Source organism: Phascolarctos cinereus, unplaced genomic scaffold (genome assembly GCF_003287225.1).
Source record: "Phascolarctos cinereus isolate Bilbo 61053 unplaced genomic scaffold, phaCin_HiC Scaffold_2;HRSCAF=192, whole genome shotgun sequence".
Lineage (NCBI taxonomy): Eukaryota > Metazoa > Chordata > Mammalia > Diprotodontia > Phascolarctidae > Phascolarctos > Phascolarctos cinereus.
Window position 1 is genome coordinate 45,504,722 of NW_027555625.1, and position 18,256 is coordinate 45,522,977.

The 18,256-nt window shown below is 36.9% G+C and overlaps 1 protein-coding gene across 3 annotated transcripts in view; it reads right to left on the reverse strand.

Moving 5' to 3' along the window:
• AP1G1 (adaptor related protein complex 1 subunit gamma 1) overlaps positions 1-18,256 on the reverse strand; it is a 67,133-nt gene that overhangs the window by 34,215 nt on the left and 14,662 nt on the right. For all 3 annotated transcript variants that reach the window (XM_020963548.2, XM_078149367.1, XM_078149366.1), the window contains 3 exons: positions 14,969-15,172; positions 5,195-5,319; positions 1,011-1,152 (listed from right to left, as the gene is read on the reverse strand). In XM_020963548.2, the coding sequence (XP_020819207.2) occupies positions 1,011-1,152; positions 5,195-5,319; positions 14,969-15,169 (468 nt within the window). In that variant the 5' untranslated portion in view covers positions 15,170-15,172. The remainder of the gene's footprint in view (positions 1-1,010; positions 1,153-5,194; positions 5,320-14,968; positions 15,173-18,256) is intronic.

The window sequence follows — 18,256 nt, forward strand, 5'->3', positions numbered from 1 at the left end:
TTATTGAAAAAAAATGTGTTTAAGTGCATAGTATTTAAAGTGGACATCATTTGTATTTTTAAATCACTGTATTGTTAAGAGATATATATACACTATGTAATAAAATTTAAAAATTCTAAAAAGATTTTACAGTGGCACCTTTTCCTTAAAGTTTTACAATAAAAACTCAATAAAATTATTATAACATTTACATAAGCAAAAACAAAAGCTTAAAAGCCAGAAAATACAAATTAGCAGCTATCATGTCACTACTCTACCTACAGAGTCAAATTTATTACAAGTATGTCCTATATCATATTCTCTAAGTTAATTGGCTGTAGTCCTATGAAATTTCCTTTATTCAGTAGGCAGATAAGAACCAACTGGTAAGAAATAAAAATTTTTGCTCTTTATTTTCCCAAAACTCCAACTATAGAATCAGTCACTTACGAAGTATTTATGGCAGAGCTTTCTAACATTTTATGCCAATCTAATTTTGTATTCTTATCAGCTCACTTAGGGGGTTATTATTTAATTCACCAAAGGATTCAGGATGGGTTTATTTAAAATAACACTTACTACCAAGTATTTAAATGTTTATATGATTAAGTACTTGAGAAAGAACCAGCAGAGGAACTAAACAGTTAAGAATCACTAATAGGGATCAAAAACAAATGAAGATAAATCATCTCTGAAAATGCTGCTAAGAATCACTGGATTTGGAGCTGGAGGGAACCTTGAAGATCATCTAGTCAAACTCTGCCATTTTACAAATGAGGAAACAAAAGTTCAGAGAGGATAACATGCCCGTGGTTACACCAACAGCAATAAGCAACATGGGCAACGTTCAAACCTGGGTTTTCTAACTCCAAACACACATTAAACACAATTGTTTAAGAACCCATTTCTTGCACAACGTTAAGATATACCTAAATTTTTTAACTACGGGAGTTAAAAATAAATCATTTGTGTTCTCTTTTCTATAGGACTTCCCAATTTGGAGAAAGAAAATTAGTTTTATCCTAAGTTACCTTTTTTCTTAAGTATGAATTGGAGGTTTTAAGGAGTTTCTCTACTTCTCCTGCAAGGTCTCGACACATTTCTGAGGAACCCATACAGCCAAGGGTGCAGAGTGCCAGCCCCTGCACATACTGCGTGCTATGATTAAGGTCACTGCAAAAGAAAATAAATATGAAGGTAACTCTATGTCTTGTCCAAAGCCTTAGGAAACTGTCCAAAATCAAGAAGGTCATAAACCTGTAGTTCAGGGAGCTTGCAGCTTAAAAAAAATTTCAGAATTTCTCCCATTACTGAGATACAGCGTCAGGAATTGATTCTAATTAGCTAACATTTCCGTAAAATAGGGATAATAATAGACCTACCTCACAAGGTTTGTGTACGAACAAACCAAAGGAATAATACGCAATGTGCTTTGTAAACCTTAAAGTTTTATAAAAATGCTAGCTATGAATTACCAATATAACATGCACTGTTTTCACAGTAGCCCAATGTTTCTAACAAAAAGGACTCAAAGGTAACATCTTATCTCTATTATTGAAGTCATGCTCACTTTAGCAATTTCAAGTAGCCTACAGCTAAATTCTTGGAATTTAGAGATGAAATCAACATTAGGTATCCAGTCATTTTACACGTGTCATTTTACAGATGAAGAAACTAAGGTCCAGAGAGAGGAAGTGATTTACCCAAGGTCACACAGACACTGAAGTGCGGAATCAGGATTCAAACACTTCTTTCTTGTTTCAAGTCCAGAAATAGTTGTAGAAACATACCACAAAATCTTATCTTCTCAAAGAACAGTTTCATAATACACCAAGCGACACCACCCCTTCACCCCATAAAAAGGCTGATGGCTTCCGTGAAGGAAATTAGATAATACCTTTAATTTACTCACTGCATGCACAAACTCAAGATGAAAGAGTTTTCATAGTAGGAATTATTTAACAATAAGATCAATATATAAATTCACATTTTCATTTGATTTCCACAAAGAGTTCTCTTTTTCCACAGCAGTTTTTACTAATATAAAATAGACCAATCAGACCAATAACACCAAAGCCATATATTTTGAACTTTGTAGGGCTGCTTAAATTTTAGGTGGTAATGGTATTAATAACAAATAATGGAATAGCTAAAGAGAGAGTAAAGAGATATGGTTGGAGAAGAAAAATTATTCTATCTACCTGAATAACAAAGAGCTGGACTTAGGTATTTTTAATTCTACAGGTTCATGTTTTTTATGTGTAGTATATACAAAATTTTCAAAGCTCTCTTCTCACAAGTCTCTTAGCAGGCAGGCAGTACTAAGTGTTAATTCCTATTTTACATATGAGCAAAGTGAGGGTCTCTGAAGACCCCATTATTTAAGAAATCATCCTAAGTGTCCAAAGCTTTACCATGGGTCTAATGACTCAAAGTCTAGCATTCTACCCACTGGTCCACACTATCTCTCATTACCCTCTTCCAGAGTGTTGAAAGGAAAGGAAGTGAAATTAAAATAAATGGAGTTTGCTGCTTATCAGCAACTCTGGCAATAATCTAGAGGGATGACAGGTTAAAATTCCTTGTTAAAATGAAGTCTGGAGAGTACCTGTAGCTTTAACTACACTCTCTCTCTCTCTCTCTCTCTCTCTCTCTCTCTGTGGGTTGCCTGTTTTCTAAATGTAATTTGAGTTGACTGTATTTTAGTTGTGTATATGTATTTAAATATACATACATATTTTTTACATAAAAATCATTTTTCAGTTAAAGAAAAAAAACAGTACCTTTGCACAACTGGAGTTCTTAATGCACACCAAACACGTTTTTCATTAATGAAAAATTAGAGCATCAATTCATGTCCAAAAAAGCTGAACTTAGCATTCTATTAACAATTTACTGTTTTCTCAGTTATTTGTTAGTAAATATGAAAGCTAGAGGATTATAGCGGTCTTCAATATCATTAGTGGTTTCAAAACATCTGAATAATTCAAGAAATTTGGACTGTCATGTGACTAAGTCCATTTCCAAATTATATGGATTAATGTTATTTCCTCAATAAAGAAGAGATTCAGGCTTTCACAATACTGAATATAAAGAACAGGATTTCACATGGTCCCATAAAATGAGCAAAGACTTGCCCTCTGACTACATACTTCATTCTTCTGAATTTATCAGTCTTGTACTTAGGTTTAGTTTTAACTCAGTTGTATGAACTGGCTGCTCTACAGAACTACCACATTATCAGCACGTGGTTGAAAACTTGTGTGATAATGGCAGCTATTGGGCATGCATAAAGCACAAGGTTAAGAGACTTCCGTAGGGACCTTATCCCGGAGAAGAAAGACAAGTTAAACCAGCTGAATGGCTTATCCACATACTACTTCTATTATCAACATATTTTTGAGGACTAGTAAGTGAGAAATCCTTGAAGACCCAGTTCACAAACTCTGCCCAGTGTTGAGGAGACATTTTACAAATACAACCTAATCCCAGTTCCATTTCAAAGTTTCAAAGCAAGGGGGGAAGAGGGATAAAGGGAAGTAAATAAACATTTATTAAGTACATACTATGTGCTACTTGCTGTGCTAAGCACTTTTTACAAATATCATCTTATTCATCTTCACAAAAACCCTGCAAAGCAGGCAATATTATTATCCCCAGTTTACAGTTGAAAAAACCAAAGTAAACAGAGGTTAAGTGACTTGCCCAAGGTCACAAAACTAGTAAGTATTTGAGTCTGGATCTGAACTGAGGTCTTTTTTTTTTTAACTTCTAAGCCCTCCCTCTCACAATATATTTATTTATTTATTTGTTTATTTGAATACTTATTTTTGGTTTTCAGCATTCACTTCCATAAAATTTTGAGTTTTAAATTTTATCCCCCTTCCTCCTTCCCCCCTCCCCAAGACGGCCTGCAATGTAATATAGGCTCTACTTATACATTCATATTAACCATATTTTCCCATCTGAATTCAAGTCTTCAACTACTGAAAAAATTTGAACAAGTACATTAGTTATGTCAGGAAAATATCAGTTTTGAGTGCCTTTACATCAAATTTATCTACCTCCACCAAGTCTACTTTCAGTTACATACAATAATATTTATTTAATGGAAAACGAAAGCCCAACAGGAGAGTAGACTAAGGATTCTGTCATTAAACTGTGTTTTATACAACTGAAATCTTAGAAGGGCCAAATGTTTAATAATGTAAAATTTCCTCTCTCCTTTTATAATCTCTCTAATAAGTATTGTATTAATTGCAACCTCTATTAGTCATTTAGTAAAGAATTACTACCACAAATTTTTATGTCTATCATACGAGAGGTGGAATAAGAGTTAAGTGGAAATGAAAGAATGCCACCTATCTTTCACTGATTTGTTTACCTATTTTTCCAGAGAGGAAAAAAACCCCATAAAATTGTATTTCCCTGATTTAAGCCTGAAGGTGTCTCTTCATCCTGACATGACAAGACCTTTACTGATAAAAGGAATGGTTTCAGAGGAAACTAGAAAAGACTTGCATAAATTGATGCAAAGTGAAGTGAACAAAATGAGAATTTATACAATAACAATATTGTAAAGACAAAAATCTCTGAGAGACTTAGGAACTCTGATCAACACAAAGACCAATCATGGTTTTTGTGTCATGACAAAAGACGATAATCACCTTCAGATAGAGAGCTGAAGGACTCAAGAGTGTAAACTGAAGGATTTGGTTTGGTTTTGGACATAACTAACATGACAATGTTTGTAGTGGGCTTTGTTTTTCTTGCTTTCTCAAAGATGAGGGGAAAAAAAGAGGCTTCAGAGCTGAAAATAAAATAAAATTGAATTAAAAACAAGCTATTTCCTAAAGACGTCAGTGTTTCACACTTCTCCAGAGACAGTTAAAATAAACGGAGGCCATTTAAAATCAAATACAATTCAAATATATCCCAGACCCTGTCAATAAAATTATCTAAGTCAGTGGAAGAGCACCGAGTTTGGAGTCAGAAGACTTGGGTTTGAATCCTAGCTCCATGACTCACCTACCATCTGTCTGACCTTGAACATGTTCCTCAGTCTCTCTGGGCTTCAGGCCCTCACCTGTAACACCAGGAGGAGGGACCAGATGACCAGTAAGGTCTCCCACAGCTCTGAATCTACCATTCTAGGCATACAACATCAATCACAATGTGCCATTACAGAGGACAAGGAGGAAAGAAGCTGACTCACTTCTTGATGCAGTTAGTCATCAGGAGGTGCACATCCTGTCTCTCATCTAGCAGCAGCATGGCCCCTAGGTAGCCGATTCGTTTGTCTGTGAATTTCTGAGAAGCAATAAGCTTGAGGCACTCCAACTGAAAAATAAATATGAAATTACCAAATAACTACCACTGAAACACCAGTTGCAAAAGGCACCATATTTTGCCCAGAATCTATTTCACTATTACAAATGTGTATGCAGGTACAACTATAAATATTTAAACTTCCAATTATAAAGCAAAGATTTTGGATCTTAGGTAATTTGATAAGAGACACAACATTATAGAATTTTAGAGTGAAAAGGGACTTTAGATATTATGATATTATTTAGTTGCCAAGATCCTTACCTTCTAAACTAGTGGTGTCAAACTCAAACAGAAACTCTCTTTGTAATTTTATGTATTTTACTTTGTGCATTTAAAAACATTATTCTTTGAAATGGTACAAAGGCTTAACTTTGACTGCCAAGAGGGTCCAAGACCAAAACAAAAACATTATTTTGACTCAATTCTAAAACAGGGAACTGTTCTAGATTGACTGAAAAAGAATGATTCCTTAACTACAAACATTAGCAAGACAGGAAAAAGTTTCTAGAGAAATTTCCTGCTCTTTTTCTTCCATGTTGAAGGGAGAGAAAGAACTCTTTTAAACTGTTCATACTTAATAAGTCAGCTTAGATACAGATATATTTATAGATTTTGTGCGTGTGTGTGTGTGTGTGTGTGTGTGTGTGTGTGTGTGAGAGTGAGAGAGTGAGAGAGTGAGAAAGAGAGAGAGATGTGAGAACAGATATCCGCCAAAAGCCCTTTGTCAAATCCTCTCAAAAAAAGTTTCAACCATGAAATAGTCAAAAAACATTTACTGAAAAAGAGCTAAAGAGCAAAGCACGGTGCTAGATTGCAAAAATGCTAAGTTTGCTATAAAAATATCGATGCATTAGAAAACTGTATGGTTTTTTAATTCACAAGTTTAGCGAATGTTTTATAGTACATCACTTATTTTGTTAAACCTATGTGTTTAAAGCAGAATATGAACAACTATAAATGAAAGGAAAAATCTCTAAAATCAAATGAATTAATTATAATACACACACACATCCTCCCTCTAAACAATACAACACCAAAATACCCCAGATTAGACCAAGGTTTTTATTTTATTTTTATTTTTTTTAGGCAATTGGGGTTAAGTGACTTGCCCAGGGTCACACAGCTAGTAAGTGTCAAGTGTTTGGTCTGAGGCCACATTTAAACTCAGGTCTTTCTGATTGCAGGGCCGGTGCTCTATCCACTGTGCCACCTGGCTGCCCCTTAGACCAAGGTTTTTAACTTATTCCAATATCTTCCACTTAGTACCACATCAAACACTAGAGGAAAAAACCAAATGGGTTCTACTACTGGTTGTGCTACTAACTATTTGTGTGACCCAAGACAAGGTCACCTCTCCAAATCTCAGGTGACATCTATGAAATGATGAGGTTAAACGAGAAGACGTCTAAAGTCCTGCCCAGCTCTGTATCTCTGAAATTATGTATTTTTTCTTTAAAAAAAAAAAAAGTTAATTCACTGCAGCAGTGTATTGAAGAGTCCGACACATATGTTACGTAGAATATTTTTCATCAGTGTTTACTTGGGTTGCACTTTTAAAGAAAGCTGCATCCAATCTGTCATCCTTTAGGATAGGTTTTCAAAGTCAAATGAATATACTTTGCCTTTTAAAGCTATTTACCCTTTAGCTTTGTGATAGTCATTGCAATGATCTCTATGATATTAATGATTATTTTAATAAAAAATGTGGGAGCTACAACTGATTACCCAAGGGTCTCAGAAAAATAGTTCAACAATTTTAATGATGACCTAACTTTTTTCTATATTCTTCTTGTTCAGTCTTTCATGTCCAACTCTCTATGGCCCCATTTTTGGAGTTTTCTTGGTAAAGGTACTAGAGTGGTTTGTCATTTCCTTCTCCAGCTCTTTTTACAGATGAGGAACTGAGGCAAACAGGGCTAAGTGACTTGTCCAGGGTCACATAGCCAGTAAGTATCTGAGTCTGGATTTGAACTCAGGAAGATGAGCCTTCCTGACTCCAGACCCAGTGCTCTATCCTAGGTGCACCACCTACCTGCATCACTCCCCTCCCCTCCCCCTCCTCCACAGCAATACACACATACAGATCTACACAGAGATAGATCAATATACATTTATGTATATCAAGTTGCTATCATCGAAAAATTTGTCACTCCATAGCCAATACAGTGATAAGGTTCCCCAAATAAAGCTAGCTCTTCAAAAGACAGAAACACAACACACTCTCTCTCTCATCAAATCTTTCTAGCTCTGCAAGACTGTCCAGAACTTATGCTTACTTAACAGAGCCTTCAAAAACCCAAGGTGACCTTCATTACATGAGGTATCAGATGAGGACATCCACTCTTCTTGTTCCTATGCATATTCACACACAACCAGCGCTATTTCTTGTATAACTTTTTTTAGAAATGCTTCATTACTGCTAAGCCTAACATAATAATTGTATAGGTTCTGATTTTCAATTTTCCACAAACACTATAAAAGGTAGTAATGTTTCTTTCCTTTTAATAGCCTCAAATTGTTAATAAACAGTTACTTTGGCTCTCCAGGAGACTAGAAATAGAAACAACTATTTCTGTATTTCATGAATTGAAGTGGTTGTGAATAAAGAATATTTATTTCCAGGACATACTAAAAGATTAATTTATGCTTTAATGGCATGGAACATTTAATTTATTGCTGTTTCAATATTAAACAGATCTGTTAACAAAGGGAGCTAAACCGATGACACTTATGACAACAATCTGTTTCTTTTTATAATTTCCCAAAGACTGTAAGCTCCATATTAAGGGAGTCGCCTGTACTTCCAGTTGTCAAGCTGAGGCTGGAATTTTTTCAGTGGCAAGGAAGCAGAAGCTTCCATCCCGTGGTGGAAACCCCGCCCCCAATTCTTCTATTTTAAATAAACTTAAAGTTAAAAAATATTCATAAGAGGGAAGGTGAATTAAATTTAGGTTAAAATAACTGGGGCTACATCAAACAAGGTGTGGCATACGAATATAAGCTTTGGCCCTATCTTGCCCAGACCTAACCTTCTATAGTACTTCTGGCCATCTCTACCAACTATGATCTCAACCTGAGGTACCATCTTACCGCCTCCTCCCTCATGGAAAACAGACGTCCATCCCTGGAACCACCATGGGGCTGACAGGCAAGCTTTGGTTTTCCCATGCCTGCATCGCACTACCAAGCCATTTCTTTGTCTCCAACCCCTTCCCAGCTCTCTTTCTGTTTACGTATCATCCTCTATTAAAATATAAGCTTCTTGAGGAAAAGGGCTGTATTATTTGCTTGATTTGTACCCTCAGCCCTTAGCACAGTGTTAGCTCTTAATAAGTATCTAAACTATGCAGCAGAATATTAGCATGCTATAAGAAAACGATGACTATAACAAATATAGAGAAGCATGGGAAAACATGAACAAAAGTGAAGAAAGCAAAACCAGAGAAACAATATACACAATGACTACAATATAAATGGAAAGAAAAACAAAATAGGAATTAAATAGTGCAAAATTATAATGACCAAGAACTTGGCTCCAAAGAGATAAGAGAAGGAACCTCTTCCCCCACCTCCTTCCTTACAGATATCCATGGATATAGAACAGTACATATAATGTTAACCTTTTTCAATATGTTGGTTAGGCTTACTGAATTTTTTTCTTCCTCTTTGTTATTCTGGTTCTTTGGGAAGGAGATGAAGGAGAGACCCGGCAGGAAATGTAAGTGGTATAAAAACATCATTATAAAAATTATTTTTTTTCCTCATTTCTAAAATATATAGAGAATTAAGACAAATTTATAAGAACACAAGCCATTCCCCAATTGATAAATGGTCAAAGGATATGAACAGACAGTTCTCAGATGAAGAAATTAAAGCCATCTATAATCATATGAAAAAATGCTCTAAATCGTTACTGATTAGAGAAATGCAAATCAAAACAACTCTGAGGTACCACACCACACCTATCAGATTGGCCAACATGACAAAACAGGAAAATGATAAATGTTGGAGAGGATGTGGGAAAATTGGAATGCTAATACATTGTTGGTGGAGTTGTGAAATGATCCAACCATTTTGGAGAACAATTTGGAACTATGCCCAAAGGGCTACAAAAATGTGCATAATACCCTTTGATCCAGCAATAGCACTTCTAGGGCTATATCCCAAAGAGATCAAACAAATGGGAAAAGGACCCATATGTACAAAAATACACATAGCAGCTCTTTTTGTGGTGGCAAAGAATTAGAAATTGAGAGGATGCCCATCAACTGGAGAATGGCTGAGCAAGTTGTGGTATATGAATGTAATGGAATACTATTGTGCTGTAAGAAATGATGAGCAGGCTGACTTCAGAAAAACCTGGGAAGACTTATATGGTCTGATGCTGAGTGAAGTGAGCAAAACCAAGAGGACTTTGTATACAATAACAGCCACATTATGCAATGACTAAGATTGTTAAACTGAACCTTTCTCAGCATTACGAGGATCTAAGACATCTCCAGAGGCCTCGGGATGGATAAGGCTGTTCACATTCAGAGAAAGAACTATGGAAGTCGAATCGCTATCACTTATTTTTACCTTCTGTTGAGTTTTGTTTCCTCTTTCTGATGGTTCCTCGTATTGGTTTTAATTTTCACTTACAACTTCACTAATGTGAAAATATGTTTAATGGGTATGTAAATGTAAAGCCGTCTTGGGGAGGGCGGGGGGGAGGAAAAGGGAGAAAAATTTTCAACTCAAAAGCATATGGAAAAAATAAAAAAATTTAAATTAAAAAAATGAGCTAGAAAAAGAAATTTTTTTAAATGAGGGCTGAATATAGAAGAAATTTCCCAGGATCTAATGGGATGACGACTAATATCCATTAAGAAAGCAGCAAATGGACATCTAATGTTAGTAGATACGTCAAAATACAAGTGTTTTAGAAAGATTCTATCAAGAGGTAGAGAAGAATGACCAAAGCACTTCTTTAAATTTAATTTCTACTATGGCCCACCAAGTGTCATAATAGAAAGCAGTGATATTAAGTTTAAGCTAGAAGGATCTTCTAGTTGGGGGGAGAGTTATCTTAATCTGGGCTCTATGAACTTGTTCTTTTAAGATTTAATAAAACTGTATTTCAGTATACTTGGTTGGTTCCCTTTGTATCCCAAGAATTATACTACGCACTTTAAAACATGATTTTCAGCAGGGGCCAATAGGCTTCACTACCCTGACTACCAAAGTAGTCCAGGACACACACAAAGTAAAAAACCATTACCTTAGTCCAATATCGTTTTGTTTTGTTTACAGCTGAGGAATTAAAGATCCAGAAGGTCTTTAACTTGCCCAACATTGTAATTACTAGTTAGTGGCAATGGTGTGACTAAAATCAAAGTCTCCTGATTCCCAAGCCAGCATCCTTCCTACGATATTTCCCACTATCACCCAAATACTTAGGCAAAAGGTGCTGAATCACACTTTGCAAGTGAGACATACCAACCATGTAAAGGCATATAAAACCAGTTATGGTATGAAACAATTTTTCATAATCAAGATACAAAGGAAATTCCAAAAGGTGGGTATACTGAACTAATATTTAAATAACAATGTAAACCAGGGTCAAAGCCTATGATTAATTCAAATGAAGTATCAGGGAAAATTAAGACTGCTATAATTGCCCAAAAAGCTGTCTAACCTAGAGTATATCTTTTGATTTCCTATTTTTGTTTTAAATTTTCAGCATAATCAGAGAATCTCACCTTTCAAAGGGATCTCAGAGGCCTCCTACTCAAGCCTGTACCTGAACAATCCTTCGTAACACCCCTGACAGGTGCTCATTCAGCCCATGCCAAATTCCAATGGGGGAAATGCACTCTCCTAAGGTAATCTATTCTAAACACAGAGTCTCCTAACTTTCAAATTTGTATTTGCTCTTTCCAATTTTCACCCACTGATCCTCTTTCTGCTCACTAGGTACAAGCAGAACAACTCTCATCCTTCTTCCAAATGACCAACTCTCATGTCCTTGCTCTTGGCCCCACAAGTCTTCTTTTCTCCTTGGTGAACATCCCCAATTCCTTCAGTTGAGTCTCATATGGCACAAACCACAGGGACTGCACCAACCTGGCTGTCCTCCTAGCTATGCTCTCCAACTGATCAATTTTCTTCCAAAAACGTGGTCCTCAGAACTGAACATAAAGCCTTGTTATCATATGTCGAGGGCTACCACCTGCCTCAGCTGGCAGGGAACACATTTCTTAACGCACCTTAAAACTGCAACAGCTTTCTTGGCCAACATGTCACACCAGCACTTCATAATGTCACTACAGTTCACTACAGCCCTCATATAAACCAATGTCTAGACACAGCTTCCCCGTGAATCCACAAGTATGACTTAAACATTTTCCCCTATTAGACTTTAGTTCAATGTTCAACCTGGCAAGATTTTTTTCCTATCTTGCCTTTGTTACTCAGTGTATCAACTGTACCTCCAGCTTTGTGTCATCTGAAAATACAAACCTACCACTTTTACCTTTGTCTAAGTCACTGATAAAAGTTCATAATAATAATAGTGTCTGTATAATGCTTTGAGGTTTAAAAAGCACTTTACAGGAGTAGCTAGGTGGCGCAGTGGATAGAGCACCAGCCCTGGAATCAGGAGGACCTGAGTTCAAATCCGGCCTCAGACACTTGACAAGTGACACGTGATGCTTAGTAGCTGTGCAACCCTGGGCAAGTCACTTAACCCCATTGTCTAGCCAAAAAAAAAAAGAGAGTAAAATAAATAAAAGCACTTTGCAAATGTTATTTCATCCAATCCTCACAACAACTCTAAGAGGTAAGTGCTATTTTTCCCATTTTTATAGAGGAAGAAACTAAGGCAGACATTGGTTAAGTGGCTTATCCAGATTAAAAAGCTAGCATCTGAGGCTGGATTTGACTCAGGTCTTCTAAGGCAACTCAGCAGCACAGCGGATAGAGTGCTAGACTTGGAGTCAAGAAGATATGAGTTCAAATCTCACCTCTGGTCTCAGATACTTACAAGCTGTGCGACCCTGGGCAAATCACTTAACCTCTGTTTCAGTTTTCTCACCTGTAAAATGAGGATAACAGCACCTTCCAGGGTTGTTGTGAGAATCAAATGAGGTAACTATAAAGTGCTTAGCTCAGTGCCCGGCCCATGGCAGATACTACATAAACGTTTCTTTCTTTATCCCTTTCTCTTGCCCTTCCCCCACTTCCTGACTCAAAGTTCATCATTCCAGCCACTGCACCACCTAGCTGCTGAGCACAGATCCCCTGGGCACACCACAAGCAATGCTCGACCAAGATGATGTCAAACCATTAATGAATGGTTTGGATCTAGCCATTCACCCAGGTGAGTCCATGAAACTGCATAACCCCCTAGCTCCTACCTTGTCACCTAGTCCACAGGAACAGCAGGAGACTTTCTGACAAATGCTTTAGTGAAACCTAGTTAAACTATATCTACAGCACTGCCATGATCTACCAGCCCTAGTAACCTCATCAAAAAAAAGGAAACAAAGTTAGTTTTTGCATGACCTGCTCTTGAGTCATGCTGGGTCTTCCATTTCCCAATGCTCACCAATCTTTCCTATAACAATACATTCTAAGGACACCTCCTCCCATTGCTTTCCAGAGGTGAGGTCTAACATTTATAGAACACTGAATGTATTATAAGACTTTTGTTTTTTTATTGAACTGCTTCCCACCCATCACCTACTTTTTCTAATAAAGGATTACTTTCTTTTTTGTTTTGTTTTGTTTAGTTTTGGTTTTTTGCAACGCAATTGGGGTTAAGTGACTTGACCAGGATCACACAGCTAGTAAGTATCAAGCGTCTGGTCTGAGACAGGATTTGAACTCAGGTCCTCCTGCCTCTAAGGCCAGTACTCTATCCAGTGCACCACCTCGCCACCCCTAAAGGATTGTTCTCAGGGAATGGAAGGGGGGGTGATACAAACATAGGTGATACAAAACCAAAAGATATTAACAACAACATTTTTTAAAACAATACATTCTTGGGTTTTGCCAGTAATCACTGTGCTAGTCTGCAGACTCTCCTTTCTTCCTGGGAGAGCAGGATACTTACTCTCTTCCCATCCTATGGCACAACACCTATTCTCTTCCAGATCTTTCAAAGACCTTTAACTGCACTGGCAATCATGTTCGCCAGTTCTGGCAGCACCCCCAAGGACATAGTTCATCTGGGCCTGGTGGTTTCAAGGGTAGTTTGGTATCCTGTTATCATATAACGAATCGCTTTGGTATCCACTTCCCACAGCCCTTTATGATCCATTCTTTCCAATACAAGCATCATTCTTCTTGGCAAAGAAAACAGAAGCAAAATAAAGAGTGAAACAGTTCTGCCTTCTCCATCTCCTGTTCTCATCACCCCATCCACGCTGCACAGAAATCCCATCTTCTCTTTGAACTTCTTTCCCCCAACACGGCAAAAAGAAAAAGCAGTCCAAAAAACAATCTTTGCTGTTCTTAGCTTTTCTCACCGGCCTCAGATTATTCTAAGCATTGATATTCCTAACAATACTCTCACTGGGCTGCGCCATACTTCTGAATGCAACCTCTGACTTGATCTTGTTTCCATCTCTTAAACAAGTCTTTGAGTTCCCTGTGCATAAACACTGATCCCATTAGTCAACAATCACTACTCATACTTACTAAACATACATACAAAACCAAAAGATATTAACAACAACATTTTTTAAAACAATACATTCTTGGGTTTTGCCAGTAATCACAGTCTCAGCAAGGTTTATGATCATGTAGGCACAAATATAAACTGATTCACATGTGCTTAAATCAAGAGAGAGCATGGCCAAGTGAAAAGCTGGTCCTGAGATTCTGGTCAAGCTCTAAATGTGGTGGCACCAACAACTGCCATAGGTAACTACCCCTAATTTAAGTAAATTTATGGTGGCTGGTCCACAACCAGTTATCAGAGTCCTTTTGAAGACAACATAAAAAGTAACTGCCTTGCCATCTCTGATTCAACTATCAGAGAAGCATTATATAATCATCTGTAATAGGAAAAAAAAATAAACATGTACATGTTCATATCACATTTATGTATAAACAAGCACACATTTGCACGTTATTTTGAACTAGCACATAAATAAGCAATAAACAAGCTACTGTCAACCAAAAAGAGCCACTGGCTTAGTATGCTATAAGCAACAGTTAAGAGCTATTTCAGTCTTTTATGACTTAAAATGCTTTTACTGACCTGGTAGAAAAGACTTATCCAATGTCCACAGAATAAGAAATAAAGTAGAACATCTCCCCCCCCAACAGATTGATGTGATCCATTAATTAATCTTTAAACTTGCTACCACTACCATATCTCACCTGACTAATATGTGAACATATTCTCAAGGGGGAGAGGAACATAGCTAGCACCACCGCACACCTCTCCTACTCTCACAATGTACATAAAACAAAGGAAACCAAAAGTGCCCTGCCAAAATAAGTTGAAGATCCCAGAAGAGTATCACCAACCAATGAGCATTTATAAAGCGCCTCTTACATGCCAGGCACTGGACCTGGTGCTGGGGATACAAATACAAAAGTGAAACAGTCCCTGCCCTCAAGGAGCTTACAATATACAGGGAAAAGAGGTAGATCCAGACAAGCCTACCTGACCAAAGTGTGCAGGATAGCCCAGCATGTGCATGTACAGTAACTTTGCAACATTCCGACAGCGATATGTGTTGTCTTCTTCTCTAAAAGATGACCGGATGGCAGCACATTCTTTCTGGATCATTTCTCGTTCTTCTGCTTGGGTCCGGGCTGTCCGGATGGTCCGGATCAGCTCCCGAAGCCTAATGGGGGCTGGCATCCTCTAGAGAATAAAAATACATAAGTGAATATGATTACACAAAATTCTCACTAGCCAAAGTATTCACATAATTTCTGCTATAAGATCATAATGCCCGAACATTATGTTAACAGTGTGAAAGAATGTTAGACCTGAAGTGTCTGGGTTCAAATTCAGCTCAAGTACATAATGTACTTACCTTGCACTACCTGGCATCTTAGGCAAGTCACTGACCACTGAAAAATAAAAAGGCCTGACCTAAATGACATCTGAACTAGCCCCTTCTAACTCTAAGTGTTGAAGGCAATTTTTAAAATTGTGAGCATGAGGTACAGGACAGTATTAGGGCTATCCCCTACAAAGTTAACTGATGAAGAAGTTCATTTTATCATCCTTCAGTACATGAGAAGTCCTTACTAAAATCAGTTAAATCAGGAAACAATCCGAATTCTATTAAATGTGTTCAGCAAAGACCTATATTTAAACTTAAGGAAGCAACTATTATTTTGCTCTGAAAAGCTATAAAATTATGTAACAAGAGAATATATAACAATAAAACGATAGATAACAACAGAAACCGAAAAATCTGCCCAAGAGTCACTAAAATGTTTATACTCTCTGATTCAGTGATACTGCTACCAGGTCTATATCCCCAAAGAGGTCAAAGAAAGTAGAAAGGGGCTCACGTATATGAAAATACTTGTAACTCTTTTTGTTACAGCAAAGAAACAGAAGCAAAATAAATGCCCATCTACTGGGGAATGGCTAAACAAATTAGGCTATACCAACATAATGGAATATTATTGTGCCATAGGAAATGACAAAACAGAGGTTTTGCAGAGAAACCTGGGAAAAGACCTGAATGAACCAATGCAGTGATATAAACATAACCAGAACAATTTTATACAATAACAGTATTATAAAGAAAAAATAACTTTGAAAGACTTGAGAATTCAGATCAATGTAATGATCAACTATAATTTCAGAGTACTGAGGATAAAAGCATGCTACCCACCTCCAGACTAAGAAGTGATGGACTCAAGACACAGAATAAGACACATTTTTAGACAAGGCCAAAGTGGGAATTTGTTTTGCATAGCTATACAAATCTGTTACAAAGGTTTTATTTTTCCTCCCCTCCCCCACCTTAGAGGAGTAGGTAGGCAAGGGAGGATAGATTAGCAAAAAGAAAGAAAAGAAAGTCACTGGCGCAGTTTTTTGAAATTGTAAAGAACAGAAGGAAGGTCAGAAAAGAAGCACAGACAACAAAGCTTTGAAAGGCACATGCTGAACTTTTACTTAAAAAGAAAAGCAAGCTATACATAAAAGATACGAAGTTTTATGTACAATACTCCTACCTATGTATTCAGATATTTCTTTTTTATTTAGTGTTTAAGTTCAAAATTTTAAAAAGAAAAGTTTGTGCAGAATGACAAGCTGACTCAATAAAGTATGGGAATTTATGATAAAAGACATCTTTGCAGCCCAAATACAAGTCATTTCTTAGACTGCTGGCTGCCCTTTTAGCCTTTACGATTTAATCTATAATCCATAAACTTATTGGGGGGAGGGGAGAGTTTAAAGGAAATGACAAAATAAAATATTACTATCATCAGCCAATCTACATACTGTTCTCAGTTCCGCATATTTCACTCTCTACAAGTTCACACCACTTTGCCACGTTTCTCTGAACTCCTAGATTCAAATTTGAATTTGAATGATGAATCATTTCTTATGGTACAATATTATCCCACAATATTAACACACACAATTTTGTTTTAGATATTTTGCAACTGCCAAAAGTGCTACTATGAATAATTTAGACTATATGAGGCCTGTCTGTTCACCTTGGGGACTGTGGTGGTTGAGTTCTTTCAGTCATGTCCAACTCTTTGTGACCCCACTTGGGGTTTTTTTGGCAAAGGTACTGGAAGAGTGGTTTGATATTTCCTTCTCCAGCTCATTTTACAGATAAGGAAACTGAGGCAAACAGGGTTACTGACTTGCTTAGGGTCACACAGCTACTAAGTATGTGAGGCTAGATCTGAACTCAGGTCTTCCTGACTCCAGGCCCAGTGCCCTATTCACTTCACTAACTACCTGCCCATCTTAAGGGCCTATGCTCAAAATGTGACTCTAAGGTCAAAGCATATAGTCTGACTTTTCTCAAATAATTCCAAATTGTTTTTCAGCTTGGCTAGACCAATGCATAGCTCCACCAAGAATGTATTAGTGTGCCTGTTTTCCCTGTCTTTTCCCACCTTTTTAACATGTATTGAAAGGCTATTCCCATCTTTTAACATAAATGCCGGTTTTATGGGTATTACATAAAAATCACTGATTTAACTTGCATTTCTATTAGGGAAAGGGAAAAGAAATAAACATTTATGTAGCACCTACTACGTACAAGGCATTGTGCTAATGACTTTATAAACATACTATTAGCAATACAGAACATTTTTTCCAATATGGTTGCTAAGAGTTTCATTTCTTCTCTCAAGAACTGTTCACATCCTTTCAACACTGAGTTATTACAGAATGCCCTACATATTTTCACTAATTCCTTACAGATCTTCAATATCAGAGCTTCATGACTGAATGAAAAAAACTTACTAAGTGTTTCCTATGTGCCTAAGACAGTACTAAGTACAGAGTACAGAAATACAGATAGTAACTGTCCTTCATCCATTCTAATGGGAAAAATAATACATACAGGGAAGTGGTTTACAGGAAGTTACAGTCTAGAAGTCACAAAGACGGCAATATGTGAGGCAGTCAAATCACATACTCTTTCCAGAGGTAAAAGTAGTGTTGATTTGATTACTGTTTTTAAAACACAAGGTGGAAAGGGGTATGGGTGCATTAAAAATGACCGACTGTTCCCAGAGAATACTAAGCGAAGTTTCTCAGGACCTTCAGTTCAGAGCACAAAGTGCCAACAAGATGGAATGAACACTATCAGATTTATCTGATACAAAAAAAAAAATTTCCCCAGTTTTATTCTAGTTGCACTGATTTTGCTCACAAAGAAACTTTTAAATTTTAGATCTTTTAAATCAGAGGTGTCAAACTTGCAGGCAGCAAACTAAATGGCTGGAACCAGATTAA